The sequence below is a fragment of the Herpailurus yagouaroundi genome, unplaced genomic scaffold (assembly GCF_014898765.1).
Source record: "Herpailurus yagouaroundi ecotype Mexico unplaced genomic scaffold, PumYag 190, whole genome shotgun sequence".
NCBI classification, from domain to species: domain Eukaryota; kingdom Metazoa; phylum Chordata; class Mammalia; order Carnivora; family Felidae; genus Herpailurus; species Herpailurus yagouaroundi.
Genome location: NW_024412421.1, coordinates 31959100 through 31984132, shown reverse-complemented (window position 1 = coordinate 31984132; position 25033 = coordinate 31959100). Strand labels below are relative to the sequence as shown.

Below are 25033 nucleotides of genomic sequence, written 5' to 3'. Positions count from 1 at the left end.
CGGGTGTGTTCCAGCGCGCGGCACCTGCGAACGGTGTGGGGCTCGCCCCGGGCGGGCCACGCAGCGCCGAGGCCACCGTCTCTCCAATCCTTTAAGACAGGTGGCCGCCCTGTCCTCGCGCCTTCGCTTTCACGCCCGGCGCTTCCACAGAAGGCCCGTTCGGGTTCGAAGACGCGCACACCCGCGCAGTTTCCCACGCGTTGCCGAAGCCGGATGTGGGGGGCGGGGTCTGCACACGCCTGCCTCCCTCCCTCCCTCCGACTCTGGGCCAGCTGAGCGGCCTCCCCGTGCCTCAGTTTACCCAGCCGCCGCACGGGGTGACCGTGAACGTGGGAGGAAGTGGTATACGTGATAGACTCGGTCCAGCCGGGACGGTGGGGCAAGCGTCTCAAAGGTCTCGCCGGCCCGACTGAGTCGGCGACGCGCGGCAGGACGGAGTCCGTGAGGAGCGGCGATATTCGGCCACCGGCCGCCGCAGGCCGCTCCAAAGGGCCCGGCTGAAGCCGCAGCGGCCGGCGCTCGGGCCTCCTCCAGGCCCTCAGACGTCTCTTTCCCCGTGCCAAGTCCCTCTCACCCCGGCACCGCTAGCCGTGTCCTTACCCCGAGCTCCTCCGTGAGGCGAGCGCTCCCTGAGGCGACGCGCGGAGATTCCGGGGACGCGCCGGAGCGCGAGAAACGGGGCGGAACCACGGGGCGGGACGACGCGAGCTGCGTAAGACGGCACCGCGACGCAGGCAGCAGTGCGCGTGCGCGGCGGGGGCTGGTGGTGCCCCGCGGCCCGGAGCAGGAGCCAACATGGCGGCGGAGCGCAAGACGAAGTTGTCCAAGAACCTGCTGCGCATGAAGGTGTGGGGACGCCGGGGAGGCGGGCCGGGCGACAGGGGTACCTGGGATTGGCGACCCGGCCGGGGCCGAGGTGGCGGGCGCGCGGGGCCACTGGGGAGGCCACGGAGGGCCTCCAGTTCGGACGTTCATTCATTCACTTAGCGCTGGCTCTGCCTTAGGCACGGGGAGCTAGGTTATAAATCCGGCGGCTTCCCTCATAAAGCGCGCGGACAGATAGGACAGACACGTAAGCAAGCAGGGTGGCTCAGCACTAAGTGAGGTGATGCTCAGAGCCCCGGAAGCCCTGGGAACTTAATTGCGCTTGGGCAGGAACGGGCCCTTAGGTAGAGACTGAAGGGTCGGTGGGAGGGTGGGGCATGGCAGCACAAACCGAGGGGAAAGCGACTTCAGAAGTCTGAGACGCAAAGACCACAACATCTGTTGAGGTTTCCAAGAACTAAAAATAACTCGATGTGCTTGGAAGACAAGTAGCAAAATGTGGGCCTGGAAAAGTAGCCAGTGGCCACAACATGTGAAGAATTTTAGGCCAGATGAAGGATTTTTTCCTTTTATCTTGTGAACATGATGAGGAAGCTTTTGAGCAGGGGGAGCGGCATCTTAGCTGTGCTTCTTACTTTTCAAAGTTACCTTAACTGCCCTGTAGAGACTACATTGGTGAAAGAAAGACCTGACAAGGGACAAAATTGCAGTCGGAAAGACCAAACAAGAAGCTCTGATGATCTGGTTGCAATGGCAGCGGGAATGGAGAGAATTATAACAGTTGAGGTGAATGTCAGCTTTAAGCGAAATTGATTTTAGATTCGAAATTGAATCAGTTTAACAATCAAATGATTTTAGGGGCGCCTGAGTGGCTCAGTCGGTTGAGCGTCTGACTTCAGCTCAGGTCATGATCTCGTCGTCTGTGAGTTTGAGCCCGGCGTGGGGCTCTGTGCTGACAGCTCAGAGCCTGGAGCCTGTTTCAGATTCTGTGTCTCCCTCTCTCTCTGCCCCTCCCCCGTTCATGCGCTGTGTCTCTCTCTCTCTGTCAAAAATAAATCAACATAAAAAAAATTAAAAAAAAACATGATTTCAAAGTGGAAGAGAGAGAGAGAGAAAAAAAAAAAGACAAGTGTAGATAAAATGAATACAGGAACTAAAACGGGAAACAACCAGGCCTTCAAACTTGAATAATAACAAAGATTTATACTTTCTGCTCTGTGTTCAGACAACTGTTCTAAGTGCATGTATCAACCCATGAAATCCACATAATAATTCTGTGAAGTAGGTTTAGTTATTATTCCTCTATTATAGCTGAAGCACTGAAAAAAAGAAGTAAGTAACTTGCCTAAGATTACACAGCTGATAATTAGTACAGACAGGACCAAACCCAGGCAGTCTGGCTCCACATCCCCTGCTCATAGCTACTATTCCATACTGCTTGTCTCTGAACCCTACTGTGCAGTGTTAGATATCATGCTTAAAGAGTAATTTCCAGAAAAAAGGAAGCAAGACATAAATAATGTTTCGAAAGATTGAAGAGAGAATGTTGCATGTGCCAGATTCGAATGGGGTTGAGCTAGGGTATGACTAGGGATGGATAGGATGAGTGAGGGTGGAGGGTAAGTCATATCATTTATAATTTCTGAAGTTCTTTTTTCATACATATTAGCAAATTTTGAATTTTTACCCAACAGAGTCTTCTTTGACTTCTCGTTTATAATCAGAGCAGTGGAGTGGATTGGCAAAGCAGGTACATCAAATGAAGATACGCTGAGTAAGACTTTGACCAAAGATCTGACTCAAGAGTTAGGAAGGAAGAAGTTACCTTAAAAAAGTATCAACCCCTACCCTAGTGGTTGGGAAACACTCAACAGGACATTGGAAGCAAAGAAGAGGGGGGAGAAGGTTACACATATTTTCTAGTTGAGTTATCAGCTTCAATCATTGATGAAAAAGAGCTTTTTGGCAGGATAGCAGGAGATACTATGCACAGAGTGGAGTATAATGCACATCCATTCCTACGAGAATGAATGGAGCAGCTGCATTACGTTGCTGTATCCAATGTAGCTGTTCAGCCAGAGCAAAGTATAGAGCAAGAATAAAAGAGTTGAGGATTTAATACTAATACAGTTGTTTTCAGGTGTACTTGAAATCCTCTGACTTGGTCAGCTGTTAGGAGCTGGAGATGATGGGCGAAGTAGAAAGTAAAGGATATAGTTGGCTGTTCTCAGTGTCATTTTAGCTCTGTTGGACTCTTAAGACAGGAGTTGCTGAACTACTTCTGTAAAGGGACGGATGAAAAATACTTTAGGCTTCTGGGCCACTCACTATTGTAACTACCCACCTCTGCCATTGTAACTCAGAACCAAATGAGCATATCTTTGTCCCAATAAAACTTTATTTACACCACCAGACATCCAGCCTAAGGACTATCGTTTGTGGTACCAGCTCTAGGTCCTCTGTTGTGCATCAAGCCAAATCACTAAGCTTTATAGAGTGTTCTTAGATGCTGTGGAGTCAGGAGAATTGGATTGCTACCTAAATCGAGTTGCTTGATTTTATATTCACAGGGTGTTCTAGCCTTGCCATGTGCACAGAGGATACATATATAGATAGCTATTTTGTATGGCATAAATACTACTTGACTAAAAATAGGAGATAAAAAAGCAGTTGGGCAGGATTGGTGAGTTGTATTACCAAGAATATAAGATGAAATGAGGCATCTGGGTTTAAAGAGAACCACCCAGGAAAGAGAGTCTGAAGAAATGAAGCAAGTCCAGACTTACATTCAGAGAACCTTTATTGAACTCTTCCTGAGTACCAAGGGCAGCCAGAGTCCTAGTTATAATAAGAGACATGGTCTGCTATTCAGAATCTCAGTCTTTTGGGAGACACAGAAGAAGCAAAATGAACAATAAGCTAGTGTTTATAAGGCTTTTAGACATAGGGAAAGGTACTCTTTTATGGGAACAAGTTGGTGAAGAGCTTGGCCAAACACAGTCAGGGAAGACCCAAAGGACATGTGCTCTGGGCCTTTACAAGTTGGTATTTTGCTGAGTAGAAAATGGAAACATGATGTTGAGTAGCAGAGACAGAAGGACTGGGAAGTACAGAATATGCATTCCAGAAACTGCCAGTTCTTTCCTGTGGTGAGGCTATAGACACAGGTAAAAGGAGAAAGGAAGACTACAAAACACTTTAGAGTGAAAGCATTTCTTTTACATTTATTTAAAATTATGAAAGGGGCACCTGGCTGGCTCAGTCAGTTGAGCGTCCAACTTCGGCTCAGGTCATGATCTCACAGTTTGTGGGTTCAAGCCCCGCATCAGGCTCTGTGCTGACAGCTCAGAGCCTAGAGCCTGTTTCAGATTCTGTGTCTCCCTTTCTCTCTGCTCCTCCCCTGCTTGCACTCTGTGTGTCTCTCTCTCAAAAATTTACGTTAAAAATTTTTTTTAAATAAAGAAGTAAATAAAATAATGATGGATTCACAGGAAGTTGCAAAAAATGTATAGGGAGAGCCTTTGTGCTCTTCTGTTCCCTGTCTTATATCGCTAGAGTATGGTACAAAGCCAGGAAATTGACAGGGGTACAATCCACAGAGTCTGTTTCATTTTACTGTTTTACGTGTGTGTGTGTGTGTGTGTGTGTGTGAGAGAGAGAGAGAGAGAGATTTCCATACGGTTTATCACGAGCAGATTTACGTAATTACTTCCACATTCAAGATACAAAACTGTTGCATTACCATGAGATTCCCTGAAGCTGTCCCTTTGTAGCCAACCCAGTCTCTTCTTTCCCTAAGCTCTGGCAACCATGAGTCTGTTCTCCATTTCTCTACTTTTGTTATTTCAAAAATGTTATGTAAATGAAATCATACAAGATGTAACCTTTTGGGATTCGCTTTTTTCACTCAGTATTATTCGCTTGAGATCCATCTAAGTTGTTGAGTATATCAATAGTTCCTTCCTTTTTTATTACTGAGTAGTATTGCATGCATTGGAAGTACCTTAGGACTTAACCATTCACCTGTTGAAGAATATTTTGGTTGTTTTCAGTTCTTGGCTATTAACAAGTAGAGCTGCCGTGAATACACCTTTATAAGGTTTTGAGTGAACATAAGTTTTCATTTCTCTGAGATAAAACGCCCAAGAGGGCAATTGCTGGGTCATATGGTAAGTGCATGTTTAGTTTGGTACGAAACTGTCCAGCTGTTTTCCACAGAGGCTATACCATTTCATATTCTCACCAGCAATAGTATGAGTGATTCAGTCTCACTACGTCCTCAGCAGAACTGGATGTTATCACTGTATTTTAAATTTTTTTTTTCAACGTTTATTTATTTTTGGGACAGAGAGAGACAGAGCATGAACAGGGGAGGAGCAGAGAGAGAGGGAGACACAGAATCGGAAACAGGCTCCAGGCTCTGAGCCATCAGCCCAGAGCCTGATGCGGGGCTCGAACTCACGGACCGCGAGATCGTGACCTGGCTGAAGTCGGACGCTTAACCGACTGCGCCACCCAGGCGCCCCTCACTGTATTTTATTTGTAAATGTTTTTCAAGTTTCATCATTTCATTTAGCATTCATTGGCAAAGCCCTTATACCTAAAAATGCTTATGTTTGGGGGAAGGTTGGAATGAAGGGAAAAGTAATATAGAGCTTGGACAAGAGCTAATTATTGTTTTGCTGTGATCAGCCTCTTAGTGTGTTCACTGGTTCCCCTGAGGAAATGTAGTTGTTGTGGGAAGAGACCAGCAGCTGGACTGTGGGTTTCTCTACTGCCCCATTTTGAATTGTACTTTTGCACGTTTTAGAATAAAGAGCAGCTGTAGAGGTGAGCAGCCTTTCAGAGGATAGAGATACGTGAAGAGCAGGCTTATAGATACAGCTTTGCTTTGGTCTGTGTTTACAGAACCCTTACTATGCATTATTCATCATGGTAAAAGTGAGGAAGGAGACAATCTAGACAAAGTCACTGCCCTCAAGGTCTCCAGAAGAGGCAGATGCTCAAGGAATTAAAATGTGGTGAGACTATTTGAGGGTGTCATATGAAGCATCTGGGAGAGAAATCCCGATTTTGCTTACAGGTATCAGAGATAATTTCACAGGGATGGAGTAGTTTTTCCCATACCAGAAGGGCCAGGAGTTGGCCAGGTGGAGGAGCATGAGAAAGGCCATTCCACACTAAGATCAGTAGGCATGAAGACCAGTGGGCTCCATGAATCGGTGAGAGATTCAGAAAGTACTGAGTCTCTCACCTTCTTTTGGCCCCTCTCACTTTTTGTCTCCACCTGCCTGTCATGATCTGTCTTTTGTCTTAGCCTTTCCCCACTGGCCACTATATAAAACTGAAATATTTAGGGGCACTGATTGAATACAGTTTCTTATTGCTCGTTTTACTAAATTAGACAAACTGAAGTGTGGTAGAGATCTTTCTGAAGTCTTCTGTAGGAAGTCCACACACTTTTTTGTGTGCTCTAGTCAGCTCCCTGCTAGTCTGGTGTGATGCCGTCTAGGGCAGAGCTAAGCTACTTTGGTCACACCACCTCCACCCTCACCCCTGAGATGGGATTCTTGAAGAAACGTGGGAAAGCATGTGGAAGAATAAAGTTATCTGTGTTTTCCTCCACTCTAACTTGGGAAAACCAGTTGTTGACACTGATTTTGTTTTGTTTTGACAGTTCATGCAAAGGGGACTGGACTCAGAGACCAAGAGACAACTAGAAGAGGAAGAAAAGAAAATCATTAGTGAAGAGCACTGGTATTTGGATTTGCCAGAGCTTAAAGAAAAGGAGTAGGTTTATTAGAAATTATATCAGTGATGCTTTGGGCATTCAGAGGGAAATCCCTGCAAATATGGCTCTTCATTCCAGTGACGCAAAGCCTGTAAAATAATACCTGTTCGGTTTCTTGAGTTAGCTTTGCAAATAATTTTCTAAAATTATTAAACCTATATAAGTTCTACTTGGATTTATACATTTTTACTGGCCCTCATTTATAACATTATTCTTTTTCTATATTGAATAGATGAATCTAACCCGCTTGTCTCTGGTAATAACCGGGGGGCCTTTATAAGACTCTGGTGTGCTCCCTGTCATAGTAAGTTTGAAGATTAAGTTTGAAGGTGTGTACTTTAAGGCTCTCCAGTTCTGTGGGAGTAATCGAGTTCTTCATCAGGCTGAGCTTCTTAAAAGCAATTCAAGAGTTTTAGGTTTGTTTCCTTTATTTATTTTTTTTTAATTTTTACTGCTGTTAATGCCAATCATCTTAGCTAACATTTATTGAGTCTCTAGCATGTATCAGGAATTGAGCTAAGCACTTTGTATCTCTTAATTATTTAATCCTCAGAGCCGATTTAGGAGCTGGCTACTCTGATTCCATCCCTTTTATAGCTGAGGCATCTGAAGCTTAAGAGAGAATAGCTTGCCCAGAGTCCACCAGCTGGTCATGGCTAATGCTGGGATAACATGCTAGATTGTTCCTCCTGGTTGGTGCTTGATAAATAACTTTCAATGAAGGAGTGATAGATTCATATCATGCATTGATTTTATCTAAATTCTTCTTAAAACTCTCATTTCTTCTCGTTGCTTTTTTTTTTTTTAACCTTAGTAAGCTCTATGGGACAGTAGTTTTATTTAAACTTTGTCCCTTGGGGCGCCTGGTGGCGCAGTCGGTTAGGCGTCCGACTTCAGCCAGGTCACGATCTCGCGGTCCGTGAGTTCGAGCCCCGCGTCGGGCTCTGGGCTGACGGCTCGGAGCCTGGAGCCTGTTTCCGATTCTGTGTCTCCCTCTCTCTCTGCCCCTCCCCCGTTCATGCTCTGTCTCTCTCTGTCCCAAAAATAAAAAAAAACAAACGTTGAAAAAAAATAAAATAAAACTTTGTCCGATGATTGAAGATGTTGCTGATTCAGGCAATTTAAGTTTTTATTTTCTTTATCTAATAATTTTTTTTCATTTTTAACATGTTAAAATTCCCTTGTTCATTTGGCTGACCTTCTCTGGATCTTTTCTGGAAGGCCAGGTGTCCTTCTTTAAAGACAGAAAGCATGTCCCCCCCAGGAGATATGGAAGGAAGGTACTTTGTTTTTCTGCTTGCTTCTCTGTTTGCTTCTTTCCACTGCTTCTCAGAGGAAGCAATATGGCAGTGAAGGAGGGGAAGATAATGCCAGAGGCTGTGCAGATTTGGGGGCATGGTGGCATAGGAAGGGACCATTACTGGTAAGAAGCTGTAATTTAATTTTATACCTTGACTAAACTTATACAAAGTATTCCAGATATTTTGTTACTTACTTTTATTGAAAGGCAGGATGGTTTCTATCCTGTTTTCAGTATTCTTCCCCCATCCCCCACCCCCCCAGCATATTATTCCAAGAAAAATGACCTTTAGGTTCCTTTCCTAGGAGGTAAATGTCTCCATCCTTTCAAGCTATTGTAACAAAATACCGTAGACTGGGTAGCTTATAAATAATAGAAATGTTATTTCTCACAGTTCTGGATGCTGGAAATCCATAATCAAGATGTGGTCATATTTTCGTGATGGCCATTTCCTTGGTTCATAGCTAGTGCCTTCTCACCAAGTCCTCACCTGGTGAAAGGGGCTAGGGGTTTCTGTGGAGTCTCCTTTGTAAGGTGCTAATCCCATTTATGAGGGCCCCATACTCATGACTCTGGCCACTTCTGAAAGGCCTCACCTCCTAATATCATCTTGGGAGTTAAGATTTCAACATACATATTTTGCAGGGGATACAAAGAGTCAGACCCTAATGGTAAATAATAAGCTTCTGCCATCATTCAGCACCTGTTTTGTGTATAGATGCGTGTATTGGGTCAAGTTGTTGTCAGGAAAAGATGACACTGTCAAATTGGGTAATTTGAGGAGAGTGTAACAGGTATGGGCAGGACACAGGGAAGCCACCAGGGACAGTGCATTCATCATAGCTTGTGTGATGGGAATAATTTTCCACTCCAGGCCCAGAGGATCAAGGGGAGGGAGTGGTTACTGAATCGGAAGACAGGCCATGTGGCGAGTACATCTTACAAGAGCTGCTACCCTCATAAGACGGCATAGCCAGTCTGAGGTAGTCCCACAGGAAGGAAGCCTGGTTCCAGACTGCAAAGGACCACTTCCATTTGTAACATTCATATCAGCCTCCCAAGATACGGAGTAGGGGAAGATAATGAGAAATAAATGTGGAGAGGAAAATGGGTGAATGTCCTCAGGATGTGTATTTTTATCCCAAATAGGGAGCCAGTGGAATGGATTGGTTAATTAAGCTCATGGACTCTGCAAAGGGGTAGATCTGTGTTTGATGCCCAGCTCTGCCACTTACTTGTGACCTCGGGCAAGTTACTTAACTCATCTTATGTCCTTTGTATATTGGGTGTGATAATAGTATCATACCTTATGAGAAATAAATAGATAATAATGTGATGCACTCACCACAGCAAGTCAGTCCTATAAAGCACAGTAAACTCTGGTGGCACATGTATTTCCTTATACTTGATTGTTATGGAATCCGCCCATTCCTTCTTGCTCTTTTGTGTTTGCGAATCCTTCCGTGGTGGTATCATCTGAATTATTCCAGAGGGTCCCTGCTATCTGTGGAATTGGGGACTTTGCTCTAGAAGTCTAGAGGATGCCGTTTGTAATGTCAGCCATATCGCTACAATTCAGTGATGACATTTAGGGCTATTCAGTTCACACCTCCCCTTAGGAGATACCCCTGGCCAATGCCTAAGCTGTGTAGCGGACTGAGGATCTGGTTGCTTTGCTTCAACTTAGAACAACCACAGGACCTTCCGAAGTCCAGAGCTCTTCGTAAGGGCTGAGGCCTTAGTGTAACCACATTGCTGGTCACCTTCTCCTGCCGTCCTTATTTCCATAGAGGGGCATCTCCCAAACAGCACCGGCCAGTAATACTTCTGCACACAACTCTGTCTCAGAGTCTGTTTCCAGGGAACCTGATAGAAGATGCTTGGTATAAATTCCTAGAAGAATTTACCAGATCAGAGATTTCACTGTATTTTTGCCATATTGATTTTCTCTGAAGGATGTGCCCCAGTGCAGAGAATAGCCAGTTTAATTGCTTTTTTGCCACAGGATGTTGCTTTAAAAGTATGTATTTGGCTACCATGCTTCTTGTGCTTGCATATTGTGGCCTAATAAATGTTAGGAACTGTGAGAGCTGAGATCATTACTGTAAACTAACAGGTTAGCTTGCCCCAGTTTCACGGATGCTGGTGGAAGGTGCAAGACTCTTGGGTCAGACGCAAGGACTTCATTGCTCACAGCACAACACACAGTGTGGGTATCTGTTTTGTGTCATTTCCTGCTTGCTCCCCAGATCCCGTGGGGGATGATGTGGTGAGGGCCACCTGTTTGTGGTACCCACAGTAGTTTTGCATCACAGCTGAGAAGTCCTGAACTTAGGACTCCTGTTATCTTTGATACTGGAATACAAGCCAACTTACCCTTGGCCCCAAGAGAGACATTATTATACTGGACATTAAGCAAGTCTGCACTTTGCTCTGAAGGAAGACAGTAGCTCTGCCTTTCAAAGCAGCTCACTATACACACATCCCTGAAAAGATGTTCCAGAGCAAAAGGGCAATTAACGCCTCATTCACAGGAGAGACCCATAGAGAATTGTTTCCCTACCGGGTGTTTTTCCCCTGCTTTGCCATGCATGTTATTTGTGGATTTAGGGCAAGTCTGGGTTTTTTTGAGTACTTACTCATCTATAAAAATAGATGAAATCAGTAATATCCTGGATGTGTTTTGACTCTAAAATTATAGGGGCGCCTGCGTGGCTCAGTCGGTTAAGTGGCCAACTTCGGCTCAGGTCATGATCTCGCAGTCCGTGAGTTTGAGCCCCGCGTCAGGCTCTGTGCTGACCGCTCAGAGCCTGGAGCCTGTTTCAGATTCTGTGTCTCCCTCTCTCTGACCCTCCCCCATTCATGCTCTGTCTCTCTCTGTCTCAAAAATAAATGTTAAAAAAAATAATAATAAAATTATGGGTCCTCATTAATAAAAATTAGGATATTAAAATACAGAATGCTTATAGTTAAGTTTTAGAATATTTAATTTTTTGCTAACTCTATTAATTTTCCTAATTATTGAAACTATGCTTGTAGATAACATCTGTGTCCCTTTTTATATTAAAGCTGTTGTGTTAATGGAAACCCCTGGGAAAGGCCCTCTGAGGGCGCAGTGGTCCTGCTGTGAATCCATTCCTGGCCCCTGCTTCTTTCTTTTGTCTGAAGTGAGAGTAGTTATGATGCTTTCCTGAGGGGGGTAATTGATTTGGGAGATGGATGAGGTTTTATCTGCTGCAGTGCCCAAGGACCAAGATTAGGCAATTGAGAAGGAATCTCACATTTGTGGAAAAGGCTGAACAAAAATTCAAGAGAATGTGTGCCTGAATTTAGGCTGTCTCAGGGAATGGGAGGTGCTGAAGGAGGTGAGGTGCTGGCTGGACTAGAGAGCCAGGTAGAGAGGAACCCAAAGAACAGGTTCTCAAAGTTTGGGACTCAAGGACCATTGACATTTTGTAAAATTATTTGGAACCCCTGAAGAGATTCCATTTGTGTAGTTTATTTCATGTTGATATTTACTGTGTAAGAAATTAAAATGAAATTTTTTAAATGCTCACTCTACAGGTAGCCTCATTAACATGTTAGCACAAATAACATATTTTTCATGAAAACATAACTGTTTTCCAAGATAAAAAAAAATTAGTGAGAAGAATGGCACTGTTTTACATTTTTGCAAATCTTTCAGTGTCTGGCATAATAGAAGATGTGTGGATTCTCTGGGTGATTTCTCTTAACCCTCGCATTCAACCTTTTGTAGTCTGTTGGTTTGGTTGAGGGATATAAAGAAAATCCACCCTCACACAGATGATGTAATTGAAAAGAGAGGAGTATTATAATAGCTTTTCCAGGTAATTCTTCGACGCTACTCCAAAACCCAATGAATAGTTTCTTTACAGTTAACTGCAGCATGGAGTCTCAAAGCATCAATAAATTTTTCATAATCATTAGTCTACCTTGCATTTTGAATAGACCTTTTATCCATGCATGATTTCATAACATCATGCATTTCTCATTTGGAAACTGCTAGTCCGGTGAGTTGTATAGATTTTCTAAATGTTAACTCATTTCATTGTATGATTTCAAAAAACATTCATTAATATTACCATCGGTTTCATCAGAAAAATCTTTTAAGTATTGAGAAGCTATCAAACCCAAGATGCCATACACAAGCTATTCAAAATTCTAATTTTTGCTTGAAAGCTTGAATTTTGTTACTGGCAACAAGTATTGTCAGTTGTTCCTTTGAAGTGACGTATATATATACACACATATATGTTATGTATTATATAGACATATATATGTGTATATATAACATATATATTTACTATTTTGTATGCAGAATATTGTTGAAGACTGAGATTAATGAAAATAAATTTTTTACTGTTTTATCAAGAACATTCTTACTGGCTTCTTTCCCTTTTTAAAGACTTTGAAAACCAACAGTGAATAATGCAATGACTACTAGTGTAGTATGGTATCACGACTTTAATTCATGCTAAGGTGAACTTTTACTCATAATTGCTTTTGCACCCTCTGTGTAAGGCTCAACACAGTGAAGAAAACAACATCTTACTGTCACTGTGAAAATAATACTGACTTCCTACCAGCATTCCCTTCTCTCACTCCTTCTCCCTCACGGAGGCCTCCTCCCTGTTTCTCAGACAGGTCACTTAACACTGCCTTCTCAGGACCTTTATCTAGCTGCTCTTCCCCAGCTGTCTTCACATTTTCTTCTTCATTGCCTTCCAAACTTGGCATAGAGTCCTATTTTCATTTTGTAGCCAAACGACAAAACTACAACTAACGTGAGTTCTCTCCTTGCTGAGTTACAGATAAGGACTACACCAGATGGAGTTGTCCGCAAAGCAAACTTTATTTGCAGCAAGTAAGGAGATCACAGGGAATGACTTTCAAAGCCATGACTCTCCCAAGTAGGGGCAAGTGGGTTTCTTTTACTTAGGGTTAGGATGAATATTCAGAAAGGGGAACTTTGTCATTGCATGTAAAGGCAGACATGAGGCAGTGCAGGCGTACTTAGAAAACATTCCTGTACATGCATCCTATGTTTGTGAATGAAGCTTGTGCTCCTCCGAGGGTGGAGACTAACACTGTAGGGAGGCCAAGGGAACTATCGGGAGAGGGGAAGGGACTAATGGGCATGCTCCCACAGCTAGTATAAACTGGATGGGTGGTCTTGGGCTCCTGATACTGGGCCTTTCTTACTTTTGAAACAGCACAGGGAGTTTTACAAGCGGTTTGTTGTCTCTGGTTAGGCTATTTCCTGGCCTGGTAGAGTGTGTGTTTTTGGTTTCTCTTTGTTCCTTTAAAATCTTTACTGAGAGTTTCGCATTTCTTTGTAATTCTGACACCTCCTAGGAAGTTCTGCTAGAAGTGTGCTTGAGCAAGTAGGGCATTGATCACCCAAAATAGCTGGGGGCCTAGAATGACTTCTTTGGTATCACGAAAGCTGTGATTTTGTCTTTCTTTTTCTGGGGACCCCCAACTCTTTCTGCTTAAAATTTGTCTTCGGTAAAGGTGGAATTGTTGGGTTGTAAGGTTGGCATATATATTTAACTTAATGAGAAACTCTCAGACCGTGTTCCACAGTGATTGCACCATTTTACACTTTAACTAAAGAAGTGTAAGAGTTCTGATTTTTCCAGTCCTTCCAACATTTGAGGTTATCTTTTTCTTTTTACCTATTCTGTCATTCTAGTGGTGTCTCATTATGCTTTTTAATTTGCATTTTCCTGGTGACTGATGTTAAAGAACTCTTATGTGCTTTTTGGCCATTTCTATATCTCCCTTTGTGAAGTCCCTATTCAGTTCTTTTGCCCATTTTTAAAAATGAAATAGTTACATTTTTTCTACTATCTTCTATTACATATTTATCCATCCCTCTATACATCTGTCAATCCATTTTATTTTTAGTGTATTTCAGAGTGAGTTGCAGACATTTTCTCTCTGAACACTTCAGCATGCATGTCATTATGTAGGGTTTTGTTCCATTTTGTTTTTTAGGTAAAACTTACATACTTCTGTAGAGATAGGAGTTCTTTATATTTTGAATACAGATCCTTTAACAGATGTATATATTGGGAATATTTTCTCCCAGTTTGTGGGCTTGCCTATTTATTAATGTTGTCTTTGATGAACAGTAGCTTTTGTTTTGTTTCATTTATTTTTTTGCCTTTTATAGTTAGTTCTTTCTGGGTCCTTTCTAGTGAATCTTTGCCTGTACCAAATTTGCAAATATAGTTTCTATGTTTGCTTGTAGAATGTTTGTAATTTTAGCTTTTACATTTTTATGTATGATCTGTCTTTGATTTTTATGTGTGTGTGATTTTGTGTGGTGTGAGGTAGAAATCAAGGTCTGTTTTTGTTTTGTTTTGTTTTTCTATAGAAAATCAATGGTCCCAGTACCATTTATTTAAAGAAAATATTTTTCTTTACTCATTGTTTTGATGCTGTGGTCAAAAGCAATATGCTGTATTAGTATGGGTCTTTTTCTGGACTCAATTCTTTTGCACCATAAGTTTTTCTATCCTATCGGCTTGATTACTATGGATTGCAATCTTGAATCTTGCAGTCTCGAAGTCTTAAAATCAGATAGCGCAAGTTTTCTTTTATTATTTTCAAGATTGTTTTGGCTAGTCTACATCCTTTGTATTCTCATATAAATATTAGAATCAGCTTACTAATTTCTTTCCGTGATTCCCTTTCTCCTCCAAAAAATAGGATTTTGATTGGCATTGCATTGATTCTGTAAATCAATCTGAGGAAAATTGGTATCTTAACAAAATTGTGTTCTTCAGTCCATACACATGATATACCCATTTATTTAGCTATTATTTAATACCCGTCAGTAATTGCTAGTAGTTTGGAGTGGAGAGGTTTTGTGTATATATCCTTAAATATATTCCTATGTATTTCATATTTTTAATTCCTATTGCAAATAGCCTTTTTCCCAAAATTGTTTGTTGTATTTGCATACGTAGAAATGTATTCTGTACTGTGCTAAATTGATTCACCAACTCTAGTGGTTTTGTGGAGATTTCTTGAGATTATCTCCATATGCAGTTGTCATCTACAGAGAAGAAAATTAAAACTTTTATTTCCTTTTCTTCCTTTGTTGTTGGCTAGCATCTCCAGTACAATGATAAGAATGGACATCCTTGCATTGTTTCTGATCTTAGGGAGAAAGTATTAACTATTTTACTGTTAAGTATATAAAATGCTGTATGTTTTCCTAAATGTCCTTTACCAGCATAAGAGATTTTCCTTTCTCTTCCTAGTTTCCTGAAGACTTTTGTAAATGATGTTGCATTTTGTCGAATGATTTTTTTTTTCAACGTTTTTTTTTTTTTTTTTTTTTTTTTGTTTTTTTTTTTTTGGGAGAGAGGGGGGAGGGGGAGGAAGGGGGGGGGAGGGGCAGAGAGAGAGGGAGACACAGAATCGGAAACAGGCTCCAGGCTCTGAGCCATCAGCCCAGAGCCTGACGCGGGGCTCGAACTCACGGACCGCGAGATCGTGACCTGGCTGAAGTCGGACGCTTAACCGACTGCGCCACCCAGGCGCCCCATTTTGTCGAATGATTTTTAATGAGTTAATCATATGGTTTTTCTTCTTTCCTCTGTTAACATGGGAATTATCTTGAGATTTCAGTTTCACAACAACCTTATGTTTCTGAAACAAATCACTCCTTGGTATTCATATGTTTTGTATATATAGTTCTTTCAATTTGCTAATATTTTAATAATGATTTCTGCATTCATATTCATAAAGGATATTCCACTGTAGGTTTCTTACAATGCCTGTAGTTTGAGCCATAACGTGAGTTTGGAAGTGTCCCTTCCTTCTCTTCTCATTTCTTAGTTTGAGTAAAATTGGTATTGTTTCTTCCTTAAATTTTTGATAAAATTCACCAGTGAAGCCATCTGGATCTGGAGTTTTCTCTCATAATAATGAATTTAGTTTCTTTAATAGATAGAGGACAATTCTGATTTTTCACATCAGATACTGTATTTTCTGTTGTAAAATTTCTATTTGATAAGTTTTCATAATTTCCATATTTTAATTCACGTTCCTTATTTGTGTCTTCATTACATTTCTGTGTTCCTTTAAATCCTTGAACATACTTAATATAACTGTTTTAAACTCCTTTTTGTACTAATTCCATCATCTCTTTTTTTCTATTTATTTGTTTTTCTCCTGTTTATGGGTCACATTTTCCTACTTCTTTACATGTTTAGCAACTTTTTACTGTGGCCTCACATTATGTATTACATTGTTGAGTACCTGGAATTTGTTGCCTTCCTTAAAAAGTGTTGAATTTGTTCCATTAGGCAATTGATTTACATTCCAATCAGCTTGGTCCCTGTTTTTGTTAGAGTAGGTTTTATGGCCTTGACTGTCTTGCTAGATGAGTCCTACTCCTGAAGGGTGACCTTTCTTTTCCATGTCACAGGATATTCAGCTTGGTCCCCCCACTCTAGATAGACACAACTGAAACATTTCCCTCCTTTGTGCAAATCTTGTATTTGTTCAACGTACAATTTTAGGGTAAATTTTCTTTCTCAGGGATGGTACGCTAGAAAATGGCCCGCCAAATAAAATTCACGTCCTCGTCCCTGGAACCTATGTTAGCTTATATGGCAAAGTTGACTTTATTGTTGTGATTAAGTTAAAGATCTCTAGATGGGGAGATTATCCTGGATTTTCTGGGTGGGCCCTAAATGCAATCACGTGTATCTTTATAAAAGGGAGACAGAAGAGAAGGCAGAGGTTACAGTCATCACAAGCCACAGACTGCTGGCTGTCAAAAGAAAGCTGGGAAGCAAGGAATGAATTCTCTGCAGCCTCTGGAGGGAGCATGGATGGCTCTGCCACCACCTTGATTTTGGTCCAGTGAGGCTGATTGCAGACTTCCAGAATTGAGAGCATAAATTTCTTGTTTCTTTAGCCCATCCATTTTGTGGTAATTTCTTATAGCAGTCCTAGGAAACTAATGTACCAGGTAATTCTTCTCCTGGAAATTGTTTTTTTCCCCTGACACTGTTGTACTTGACCTGCATGTGTACAGTCTAGTATTTGGCCAAACATTCAAGGGAAACAAATATGCAAAATTTTGCGTAAAGGATCCCAGAATTCCTCTATATATCTCCCCATCTCTGGTCTCTTGACCCATATACTTCATCCCCAAACTTCAATTTCCCTTTTCCTTTCAGTAAGACCGGGCTTAGTTTGGGCTCCCACTCCCACTCCACAGTCTAGATGTTGGCTTCAGTCAGAAGGTGGGCATTCATTGCCTTTAGTCAGAAAACTTACTTCATCTGGTTTTTTTCTCTCAAGCATCACAGCGCTGTGCTTTGACTTGTTCGTTTCCTACTTAGTCCTATTTTATCGTTGGCTAAAGTCGGAGGACTAGTTTGATACCAGCTGCTCTCTTAAGGACAGGAGTGAAATAACCTTCATCTTTTTCCACTGTATAATATAAATCTTTATCATCTGACACCACTCTCGAATGTGACCTCCTTGAGAGCAGAGACTTACTCATGGCTGTCCCCCCAGCTTCTAGAACACTGCCTGGCACACAGTTTGGCTTAATAGGTGTTAGCTAAGTGAGTGAATCTTGACAAGGAGGGCCTGCTTTCTGCCAAAGAAGCCAAAATGGCCAGGTATTTACTTTCCCAGTGTTCTTTATGGTTGATCCCTTTAGGGTTTCAGGCTGTAGTCAGATATGCTTACCTGGGACTGGGGTAATAAACTGGTGACTCAGAGGAAGCCCTTTTGGAGTCTGAAACACATCTGCATCCTCCTTCCAGGGCAACACAAGTTGCCGCCCAGTGCCCTCTGCTGTCCAGAGATTAGCCCCCTGAGGTGCAGCAGCATTTTTACCAGGATAGATTTTACCATGTTTCAGTTGGGGGTAGACGACTTAGCTACCTTTTTTTCTGCCTATTTTCCATTCCTGCTCATCCAGCTATCCCAGAGATTCTGTGAGATACCTGGTATCCTTTCAATAAATTCCTTCTCTGCTCAAGTCAGTCATTGTTCTTTATAGCTAAGAGCTCCAGCTAATACGCTCTCATAAAGCTGGCCGGGACTCTGACTTCAGGGTATTTAATCAGAACTTAGTAAGAAGTTGGTGGGGTTGGGGATGTAAACATCAAGGAAACTGCTTCAGATTTGGAAAATTCAGGGTTGTTTTTTTTTAATGTTTATTTTTGAGACAGAGAGATACAGAGCATGAACAGGGGAGGGTCAGAGAGAGAGGGAGACACAGAATCTGAAACAGGCTCTGGGCTCCGAGCTGTCAGCACAGAGCCCGACACGGGGCTTGAACTCACGGACCTCGAGATCATGACCTGGGCTGAAGTTGGACGCTCAACCGGCTGAGCCACCCAGGTGCCCCCGGAGAATTCAGGTTTATCATAAATAGTCTAGGTCTCTATGTTGTGTAGGTATTTATGCCAATTAAATGTGTTTAGGCAAGGCTGTGCCTGCAGCCTCCAGCTCTTGTCTTCTAATGGCTTTGCTGGCCAAGGTCATCAGTTTTTATTTCTACCCCTACTTTATAAGTCTTACCTTACTGGGGTGCCTGGGTGGCTCAGTCGGTTAAGCGTCCAACTTCGGCTCAGGTCACGATCTCGCGGTTTGTGGGTTCGAGCCCCGCATCGGGCTCTGTGCTGACAGCTTAGAGCCTGGAGCCTGTGTAGGATTCTGTGTCTCCCTCTCTCTCTGCCCCTCCCCTGTTCACGCTATGTCTCTCTCTGTCTCTCAATAATAAATAAATAAATGTTAAAAAAATTAAAAAAAAAAATAGAAGTCTTACCTTACTTTTACTTGATTCTGCTAAGAACCGGAAGATCGATTTTTCATTTGAAATCCTGACTTTTATTTGCTGTGCTTTGTTATAAGAAGACATGCCATTAACACAGGCTTATTTTCCTGCTTAGGTGTTTCATAATAGAAGAGCAGAGCTTCTTGTTATGTGAAGACCTTCTCTATGGAAGAATGTCATTCAGAGGATTTAATCCTGAGGTTGAGGTATTAAATATAATTGCTTCCCATTTTAAAATTTTCCAATTGAATTCTTTCTGCTAATAATTGGGTTTAGGTTTTTTCCCACCGGGTAGCATTTCTTCTCATTATATAGAAAATAACAAGTCTTGAAATACCGCTGTAGCTATTTAAAGAAATTGCAGTGTTGCTGCCTCACGTTGTGGTGGAGTTGAGTAGATAATTTAATACAGCAGCACGCGCTCCCTGACAGCGCTTCCATGAGTGTTAGAATCTCAACTCCGGGCTTTTACAAGAACGTCCAGGTTTTATTCATGCGATGCTAGTATGAAAAATTGTTTTCTTGCATCTAGAAACATATCTTTTCTAATGGAAAACGTTACTTAAGAATCGAGTAATTTGACTTTTTAATGGACAGGTTTTAATCTGAGCTTGTAAATAGAGTTTTAAATGAATCCTTTGGAAAGTTTGTTTGAAAAGTAAATATTCACCTTATGAGCTGTTGATTTGAATTTCCATGCCTCAGTTTTGTAGAGAAGCATAGACATTCATTTAACAAATATTTATTAGCATTCTGGCACATGTACCAGAAGCCATCGTATCAGGTACTTGGCCAACCAAATGGAGGTTTATGATGTAAATTTTTAGTTTGATGACTATCACGTGAAGCCAGGGATTCTCAGCCCTGCCACCACTGACATCTGGAGCCAGATGATTCTTTGTAGCTATCTGTGTATTTTGAGATGTTTAGCAGCATCCCTGGCCTCTCCCCACTAGATATCAGTACTGTGCACGTGCACACACATGGCCCACTTGTGACAACCAAAAATGTATCCAGACATTGCAAAGGTCCCTTGGTGAACAAAACTACCCCTGGTTGAAAACCACTCTATAAGGATGCCTGAAGAGAACCAGAGTTCACCACGCTAATCGCCAGATTAGCTAAATCTTTATTCAAAGATTGTAGGTTTTCTTTTTTTTCCGTTTTTTGAGGATGCATGATAATTAAGATGTTATATTTACCTTACACAAAATCAACACTAAAAGTGTTTGTTTTTAATATGTAATTTCCTTGCCTTGGCCTGCTTAAAGATTTAGAGGAAGAGAAAGAGGGCAGTGGGGTAAAGGGGGAGGCGGGGGAAGCAAAGATTATGAGTGTTCGATGCCCAGGGACTGGGGCTGGGGGTAGGCAAGCCCTCCACAGTATGTCTTGTACAGTGAGAAAAGAAGTTGGCCTGGCCCTTGGGTTCTGATGTGGGAGCCTATTAGAAAATGGCTTTCAGGACTGGTACTCTGAAACACAGAATACATTCTCTCTGGGAAAATGTTTTGAACTGTTTGGCTTACAGATCTGAGCTGTTATGAAACATGAGAAAATTTAGGTATACAGCTGGTTATGAAAAGGTACCAACTTGAGAGCACTTACTTCATTATAAGCAGGATGTACTTAGAACACATTTTTAATGTTGCATGTGTCTTTACTGGCACCTAGCATGGAGTTCATTTATTCGGTAAATATTTATTCTGTACCTGTGGTTCATCAGCCCTCTTGAGGCATTGGAGTGCAGCAGAGAACCAAAGTCTGTGCCCTCACAGAGCTTCTGTTCCCAAAATTATTTTCTTTTCAGTCCTATAAATGCTGGAAAACCACCTGAATCTGGTTTCTCTTCTGCTGTCCCTTCCTTGTCCTGCCTTTGTTGTAAACAAGGTATTGTACATTAAAAAAAAAAAAAACAAATTTCTCAGGGGGTAACTATCAAGAAAACGTTAATGTGAGAAAAAGAATGGAGGAGAGATCCGTGGCACGTGGACATCATGTATGCATTATCCACCCTCTTGTTCCAGAGTGAAGCTGGTCCTTCCGGGGATATCAGAGCCAGCCTCCCAGTTCTTCCATCCAGTAATGTGCTGCCTGCCCCCCCCCCCCAAAAAAAACTGCATTTAGGGGCACCTGGGTGGCTCAGTCGGTTAAGCATCTGGCTCTTAGTTTCAGCTCAGGGCGTGATCTCATGGTTCATGAGTTTGAGCCCTGCATCCATCGCTGTGCTGACAGCATGGGGCCTTCTTGTAATGCGCTCGCTCGCTCGCTCTCTCTCTCTCTCTCAAAGTAAATTAATAAGCTTAAAAAAATATTTTTAAAGATTGCATTTAGTATTACTCTTGAGTGTAGTATTCTTCCATTCATTCCCCTTTGGAGGAAATTTGAAAGTTTGCTTTTTTCTTTCCCCTGCTCACTAGAACATGTTGGCAGTGTGCCTGCTTTAGATATAAGTAACTAATAAGATTTACGATCAAGGGGCACCTGGGTGGCTCAGTCAGTTAAGCATCTGACTCTTGATTTCAGCTCAGGGCACGATCCCAGGGTCCTGGGATTGAGCCCCACATCAGGCTTCGTCCACACGGAGCATGGAGCCTGCTTAAGATTCTCTCTCTCTCCTACCCTACTCTACCACTCATGTGCACACTCTCTTTCAAAAAAAAAAAAAAAAAAAGATTTATGATCTAAATACAATTTAAACTTATTAGCAGGAAGTCTAATCTAGTGGCGCTTTTTGTGTTACTATTTTCTTCATTCAGACCCGACTTCTGTTAGCACATTGTGGAGTAAAGTATTACAGAGAATCCCCTATAAATTTTGGTGACTCCTGTAGATTCTGTGACTTCTGTTTCTCTACCTTCAAATATAATTGATACCAGTTTCTTTAATAAGCCTGTTCCAGCCCTGATAGTGCTGTTGCATTTTTCAGAAATTAATGCTTCAGATGAACTCCAAGAACAAAACAGAGGAAGTTGAAGGTGAAACAGTGGAGCTCGATGTATCAGATGAAGAAATGGCTAGAAGGTAACGGTCACCTTGGAACCACATTATAATCTGGGTCCGGCATTCTTTGGCTCTCACGTGGGTTCTCTTCTTCCCCACTGTCTTCCTTGGAGTGCCCCAGCAGGAAGATGACTTTCTCCTTTCTCTAAATTGGGCTCAGGCAGGTTCATGCCTGTCACACACTGGCAGTTGAGGGCTCATGACGGGTACTGCTTCTAATACATATTTTAATTTTTTTTTTCAACGTTTATTTATTTTTGGGACAGAGAGAGACAGAGCATGAACGGGGGAGGGGCAGAGAGAGAGGGAGACACAGAATCGGAAACAGGCTCCAGTCTCTGAGCCATCAGCCCAGAGCCTGATGCGGGGCTCGAACTCACGGACCGCGAGATCATGACCTGGCTGAAGTCGGACGCTTAACCGACTGCGCCACCCAGGCGCCCCATACATATTTTAAAATATACATCTCAGTTTATTCAGGATAGTGCAAAAACAAAACACAGTGAAGAATTTAATCATCCATAGAAAAGTTTATAAATTTTAAATCCGTTTATTTTGATCACAGCTTTGATTTTTTTTATAATCATTGAATATTTGTTATAATTCACTGAATATTTAGTTTGATATTCTTGACAAGACTTGATTCCTATCTTATTTGTTTGTGGATTTAATTAAACTTGTGCTGCATACCGTCTTAACAGATATGAAACCTTGGTGGGGACAATTGGAAAAAAGTTTGCCAAAAAAAGAGACCGGGTCAACTATGAAGAAGATGAAAATGGACACGTAAAACCAGTTAAAGTAAAGAAGATGTTCTTAAAGCCCCAGGATTGAAGTGGATGCTTTAAGACAGAGCTCAGGGGTGCCTCATGAGGGTTAGTATATTGTGGAACTCATTCTGATGGCTTCTCTGTAGTTATTCAAACTGTGATGTTTGAATGTAAAGAGGTGGATAATTTTGGAAACATGCCACTTTTGAAACATATGTGGTGGATGTTATACATCCTTTGCTTCATGGTGTTCATCAAGAATGGATTTTTAGCCTTCGAGTTTCAAATGTACATAGGGATGTGGCTGCTTCCTAAAGACTTTGTGACTTCAGATTTTTTTTTAATGGAGCTCTCTTGTCACTGACCTTGAATTGGCACGTAAAAATTAAACCAGTGTTTAAGTTGCCCTTATGTTTCTATTTTACTTTAAATTATGAATCATGCCAAGCCAATGTATACATACATTCTGGAATCAAACATAATGAGGGTTTATTATATATATAGATTCATCAAGAGCAAACATGCCTCTCCAGCCTACAGTACTTGCATGCTACCGAGTCATTGTTGGTTTGTGGAATTACTGGTTTTTGTTTAAAGCTTTTACTTAATAAAAAAAAATTATTCTCTAATAAATTAAGTTTTCATATACTTTTTCTTGTCTCTTATGCTTTCAATTAATTATTTTAGTCTAATTCAGTATTGGAACTTTAATCCAAATACTAACTTGAAAAAAACAGCCATTAACTTAGAATATAGTAATGTGTTAGGTTGAACTGTAAGAAATTGGCTTGTATGGGTCAAAAGCAATCATCAGCTTTTTATTTTAATTATTATGAAAATCATTAACCCGTAAATATACCCTGGTAAGCTCTGTTTGGACAAAGAAGTCATTGGCACTGAGAGGACACCACTTTCCAAACCAACAGCTGGCTTGTGTATCCTAGAGGTTTTTTTCCAACATACTGACATATTTTGCTTCTTTTCCATGGGGCCTTGAGTTTTCACTGGCCCCAAGAAAGAAAATACACAGGGTTTTAGGATGTTAATTGTAAAATTAGGAGAATCTAGGGAGATTCTCTTGTACAAAGTCACAGTGTTTTCCTTAAGGCGTATTTATTTAATCTGAATGGTATCTCGAGCTGGTATCTCTGGTGTCTATTCCATCAGCATTGTATGGATGGGAGAAAACTCTGCCTGCCCATGAGTGGCAGGGGTAACCCTGTGCTGTTGCAAAACTGTAACAGGATCAAACAAGACCATTCAGGTAATAAAATAGGATTATCTGACAAATATTGGCAGACTATGACCTCCAGTGGCTTCTCTCCCACTCATAGCAGGCTCTCACACCCACATCCCCCTCTCTGACCTCTGCCCTGATCATTATTCCAGATGGTCACTTCATCACATGTAACATCCATGTCAAATGAATTCTGTCCTCAAACCTGACACCTCTCTGCTCCTACCTCAGAGTCTTCATTTAAACCTCATGGGGATGGCCACAAGTCAGAAATGAAGAATAACATAGGAACAAGTCTGCAGTTCAGCCCACAGACCTGTAATTCATGGCATCCAGATTCTGAATGCAATGATAACAGAAAACCTGAACTACAGCAAGAGTGTGAAGCACAAATGCGTGCTTGAGCATTGGAGATCCCATCAGGTGTTTCGTCTAGAAGAGAGCTGATAATGGTTGGACTGACATGTTACCTGGAGGAAAATAAAGTAAGGTAGAAGCAGTTCTGGTGAATGTTCTCCAAATGAATAACCAGCATGACAGCACTGCCAAGGGGTTGGCTGTCCTTAGATGCCAGCCACGTGCCCAGAAAACTGCAGTTGGGTCTGATGTGCCGTTGAACAAATAGTGAGTTCTTACACTTGGCTGGGCACTGAATTATGGGCTAGGATTGTAAAGAATCATCTCTTCTTTACCCATGAAGAAACAGATAGGAGACATCACAGTAGCCCATTCAGTGCCACACTGCTTTTAAGTGCTAGATCTGGGATTTGAATGCAGATCTGTTGACCCCAAAGCCCGTGCTCTTTGTCTGATGTCGCTCTGCGGGGGAAAGCAAAAGAACGGAATTGGGAAACAGGCAGAAAATAGCCTGACCCCAGAATAAGTCCATACTTTTTTCCAAACAGTGTCTTTCAGAATCATACTGTACTACCCATACATAGTACCTGTATCATTGTACTACAACATTTTAAGTTACTTCCTTTTTTATAAATTTCCTTTTTACAGATGATAGTTAAATTCACATTAACCATCAGTTTCCAACAAGAATGATTTATTTTGTAAATAGGATATTCTGGGTATTAGTGATTCTGTATTAAGGAAGAATGGATCTATGGTAACAAGAAAAAGTTGAAAAAGCATTTTTTTTTTTAAATGCTTCTTTTTGAGATCGAGCAAGAGGGGAAGGGACGGAGAGAAAGGGAGACACAGGATCCAAAGCAGGCTCTGTGCTGACAGCAGAAAGCCCAATGCAGGGCTCAAACTCATA

At 41.7% G+C, this 25033-nt stretch overlaps 1 protein-coding gene across 1 annotated transcript; it reads left to right on the top strand.

The window, feature by feature from the left end:
• Positions 1–711: 711 nt before the first annotated feature.
• On the top strand, positions 712–23177 carry MPHOSPH6 (M-phase phosphoprotein 6). The gene is made up of 5 exons (XM_040443216.1): positions 712–846; positions 6503–6615; positions 18875–18965; positions 21686–21780; positions 22461–23177. The coding sequence occupies exons 1-5, from the start codon at positions 796–798 to the stop codon at positions 22591–22593; spliced, it is 483 nt and encodes a 160-aa protein (XP_040299150.1). The 5' UTR covers positions 712–795; the 3' UTR covers positions 22594–23177.
• Positions 23178–25033: the final 1856 nt, after the last annotated feature.

What these genes read in the sequence shown, in the direction of transcription:
- MPHOSPH6 (XM_040443216.1), top strand. Translation starts at nt 796, where the DNA reads ATGGCGGCGGAGCGCAAGACGAAGTTGTCCAAGAACCTGCTGCGCATG. An exon ending in GATTTAATCCTGAGGTTGAG is followed by an intron (nt 18,966 to 21,685) that starts GTATTAAATATA and finishes TGCATTTTTCAG; the next exon opens with AAATTAATGCTTCAGATGAA. An exon ending in GATGAAGAAATGGCTAGAAG is followed by an intron (nt 21,781 to 22,460) that starts GTAACGGTCACC and finishes CCGTCTTAACAG; the next exon opens with ATATGAAACCTTGGTGGGGA.